At 39.7% G+C, this 4,471-nt stretch overlaps 1 protein-coding gene across 1 annotated transcript in view; it reads right to left on the minus strand.

Annotated features, from left to right (window-relative positions):
• kitlga (kit ligand a) overlaps positions 1-4,471 on the minus strand; it is a 10,601-nt gene that overhangs the window by 5,120 nt on the left and 1,010 nt on the right. The window contains exons 2-5 of the mRNA XM_023407022.2: positions 3,103-3,213; positions 2,450-2,506; positions 1,978-2,130; positions 1,709-1,886 (exon numbers count right to left, since the gene is read on the minus strand). Coding sequence (XP_023262790.1) covers positions 1,709-1,886; positions 1,978-2,130; positions 2,450-2,506; positions 3,103-3,213 — 499 coding nt within the window. The remainder of the gene's footprint in view (positions 1-1,708; positions 1,887-1,977; positions 2,131-2,449; positions 2,507-3,102; positions 3,214-4,471) is intronic.

Genomic DNA, 4,471 nt, shown 5'->3' on the forward strand with positions numbered 1-4,471 from the left:
CCCCCCCCCCCCCCCCCCCCACACACACACACACACACACACACACACACACACACTCACACACACACAAAAGATCTGATCTGACCACTCCAGCAAAGAAAAGCCAAGCGCTTGGGAAGATTGGAAGATTGCTCTGTAATCAACACGTATACAATCCGGTTTCGGCTCTTTCTTCCTTTTCACATGCGCTGCCTGGGGACATCTTCCCTCAGTCCTGTGACTCAGCCGTGTCTCCACGGGCCATCCAAGCACTCAGACGGTTTGGAGTTTTTTATCTTGCAAAGTTCTTGTGAAGAAATAATGGTTCCTGGATTAAAAGCTTCTCCAAGCGGCCACAAGAGATCTGTCCTAAATAGAACCCGTTCACAATAGTCCAAAGAGGGTGGCGGCCTTTTCTAATGTTTTTCTTTTTACAGTAAAAACACTTAAAACACTGAGAGGAGTCAGTTAACTCCTATCATAAAAATCTATATTTTCTTACTCATCATTGGCGGCATAAATACATGCAGGTAATTTGGATTAATTTCCCGAGGTTTTGAGATATCCACATCTGACGTTTCACATCTGCAACATACTATGTTATGGTAGCGTGGGGAAATTTGAATGTTGGGCTCGAAGCATTAAAAACAACTTTTTAATTTCATGTGTCTCATCAGAAAAAATGTTCTGGTTTCTCTGGATATTCCAGAGGCACAGGGGGTGAATGATTGATTGATTTTATTGGAACTACTTTTTTCCCCCCCTAAAAATCTGTCGACAATTGCAAACTAAACTTTTGAGCTACTGCTGGTATTCATGTGAAAAAATGTTGAACAAATGTTCTGAGGACTATCTAAGGTTATCCACACCCTGTAGGATGCACTTTGTTCGCCAAATAAAATGTTGTTGTTGAGGCTTGACCCTTCTCATGAAGCATGAAGAGACAAATCCAAACTCAAGAGTGCTAAATCCAAACACTCCAGGGACTCAATTTCCCTTCACACCTGCAGGTGATCGTGACTCAGCAACGGATGAAGATATCTACATCCTCACCCAGGCTGCAGTCACATCCAGCTCTGCACCAAAGTCCGTTACTAAAGCCTTTAATGCAGCAGAACCGAACTGTACGCCCGCAACTATGCATTAAAAATGACGCCGTAATTAATAGCATAAAGATTCCCACAGCTAAATGTCCGAAGTTGATTGGCTGGAACCAGCCTCTCTCTGGTGGTTCTGCTTCATAAAGACTTTTATTGATCATTGTTCGATTGACAACATGTTTCTGCACGAATGTAAAGTATTATTATTAAAAAATTGCTTGTTTTAGGAGATTATTTGAGTAAACATTTTTATTTATTTTTCTTTTCACAATCAACAATGAAAGATTCCCAAAATAATTTTGTGATAGTCATTAAAATGTATAATTGATGCTGATCTTCATCTTCAACTGCATTGATTTATGCACAAATTTTTGAATCTTGCACCTATTGGCCAAATAGTAGAAAGAGCTTTATTTTTTGATAATCGCAGACTGAAAATGATGAGTCATCGACACTGATTCAGTTCCCAGATGCACACACACCTACTGTAGTTCACTGACGTTACCTCACACCTCACATTGATGGTATTTGTCTGCAGAACTAGAACCAGTTAAGTGTCACCAACATGATAAAGTTGCCACAACACTAACAACAAGCAGGCCTAAACACCACATATAATAAATACTTACCTTTTAAATATTCTTCTGTTACTGTGTATGGTGTGGTGGGACAGGGAGGAGGATCACAGTCATCTGAATCTTCTCTATTCTGTGCAGCTATAAGGAAGTCTTTGACAAAGTCAAAGTATCGCGCCGTCTGCCACCTCTCTTCCCTGTAGTGGCACTCAAAATCGTACATGATGGGCTCCTGCAGAGACAAGAACGCATTCAGTGAAGAAATGTTTTCCATATGTTATTTAATGGACACGTTCTGTTGCACGACTGCGAGACGAACTTACCACAGACCCCATGTTGAGCCGCAGTTCTTGGAGCATTTGGATGAATATGCTAATATCTTTTCTGTTGGATGAAATGTTTCCAAACTTATGCGCTAAATCTTGTAAACTCTCCTCCAAGTAGAAGACGTTTAATTTTACCCAACACATCCCACCCTAGAAGAAGAAGAGCAGAGCGGCGGCACAAAATGAGCAATAACCAAAATGTCAAGAAGAATATACTCAAAAAAATGCATTTCCACCAAAACCCAATAATCCTCAAAGTTGAGACAGATGACAGATGACACAGTTTTCACACTGAACACTGGCTATAAGGTGAGCTAGCATTTAGCATGAAGGTGTCGCTAAGGAAGAAGATATACCCGCTTAAAAATTGAGAAAATTTAACTGTGAATGCGCTAAATGTCACACAAATCTGGTCTCTGGTCTGATCACAAACAAAGGATAGACAAAACACCCCCCAACGATATCTTACCTCTTCTTTTGGAATGTAATGTACAGGAATTTTGTAATCTTTAGGAATATTTTGTCTCTGCCAAAGAAAAAATGAGAAGAAAATATTAAATTACAGACAAATCACATTGCAATCCTAAAAATGTCGCAGTACATAAACGTGAGTGTGGAATTAAGAAAACCACAAACACACATCATAATCCAGATATAAACCAGGTTTGATTTTTCTGTCTGTTTTTTTTGTTTTGTCTGCCCTATGTGTTCTCACTCTCACTTGTTGACCTTTGCACATGTTATCTCTGATAATAAAGCAGCTGGTGCCAGGCTTTTGAAATGAATATGAACTATAGTACTGTATATCCTCCTGGATCCAGAATTGGTTCAGTAGTTGCAGCCATGATTCTGACCTGATATGAATGAAAATGGTGTAACACAGGCGTAATCATCTGACTTGCGAAATATTATATCTGAACTAAATATGAGAGATGTTGTTGTTTTCTTACTTTTGCGTCTATAATGTGCAAATATATGGAATAAATGTTGCACTCTGCAGATTAAATATACAGTATCTGTTGAATACAACAGATATTCATTGTAGCTGAATGTTGTGGCCTGTGAAATCAACTCTATTTTAAAGTTAACTTAATATGTTTTAATTAAAATTAAATCTCTTACCAAAATAGAGAGTCTAGAGATGTCATCTGTCACTGGGTTGACGTCAAATTTACTTGAATGTACCCCAAGCGTGATGAACAGCAGTAAATGGACACAGAGGCGTATCCAAATCTGCAGAGGCAAAAAAGAACATTTTGATAATTAGTCACATCTTAATCAATAGTAATAAAAAAATAACATGAAATAAAAGCACAATTCAATTAATAAAACTGAAGTCTCTATAAGTCTCCCCAAACCCCCAGAGAGTGACATTACAGACACAAAGCAGCCTTTAACGTGAACGTCAGCAAAGACACGCTGCGACGTACAGAGACTTTACAGCGAATGTTGAGTGGAGCGCTGCGTTCGCTGGCTCGCTGCCTCTGAACCAGGACGCGCAGAGTCACTTGTTTTGACGAGTGAATTATCAGCATTGTCATGGTTTTTGAGGCAGTCCCTTGGATCCAGCTCATGTCTGTCCTAAATTGCTATGAGTCTGACGTCTGAGTAAAAGTCTAATTGGACCTGATGGAACCAATCGGAGACACAAGAACAACACATGGAGAATCCGCGGGCATTCAAATTACTTATTGGCACTCACGCTGGGCCTCTGAAATTCTTCTCAGTCAGAGGCACTTGAATATGTGGGTTTTTAAATACATGTTTATGCTCTGTTTAAGAGAATTGATACCACAAGAAAAGACACGCCGCTGCTCCAAAAGAGAAACTTTAGACTCCTGTAGCGCTGACACAGACTAATGGAAGTGTTGAATGTACCAGTTAAGAGACAATAGGCTGTCTTCACGGCACACATTTAGACTTGTCACAGCAAGAAAAAAACAAGTGGTTACCATGATTGTCTTCCATGCAAAAGGAATTATTATTAGTAATTCTTAATCAAAGTATTCCTGGGTCTGTTTTTGGTCAGGTGTAATTACACTGCTGCATCTAAGGGCCACTAGGAAAAGAAACAACTGGGGAAATTAAAGTAAAAATGCAAATTGGATTAAATTTAGATTACAATACATTAAAGGCCCCATGTTTTACACTTTTCCTGTGTTTTACTTGAAGTGTTGATCCATACGAAGATATATTTGTGGTTTTAAGAACCAAAAACCATCTCAGTGTAGTTTTACATCTCCTCTCTCAGGCTTCTCTCTGGAGCTCTAGTAACAACAGGTCGGTGAGCCAATCAGAAGAGAGGAGGCTCTGAAGCTCTCTTCTGATTGGCTGACTGTTTTCTGAGTGATCCAATAAAAATATAGCAGATTTCAGGTAAAAACACTCAGAGAAACCAAATCCTGCAAGGTTTGGATGGTGGGTCCAGGTGGGCGGGGCTTGGTGACTGCTTTGTTGTGACATCACAAAGTTCCAGAAGTCCTGACGGCTG

This window comes from Seriola lalandi, unplaced genomic scaffold (genome assembly GCF_002814215.2).
Source record: "Seriola lalandi dorsalis isolate HSWRI2012SDOR001 ecotype SW California unplaced genomic scaffold, Sedor1 jcf7180002054325, whole genome shotgun sequence".
NCBI classification, from domain to species: domain Eukaryota; kingdom Metazoa; phylum Chordata; class Actinopteri; order Carangiformes; family Carangidae; genus Seriola; species Seriola lalandi.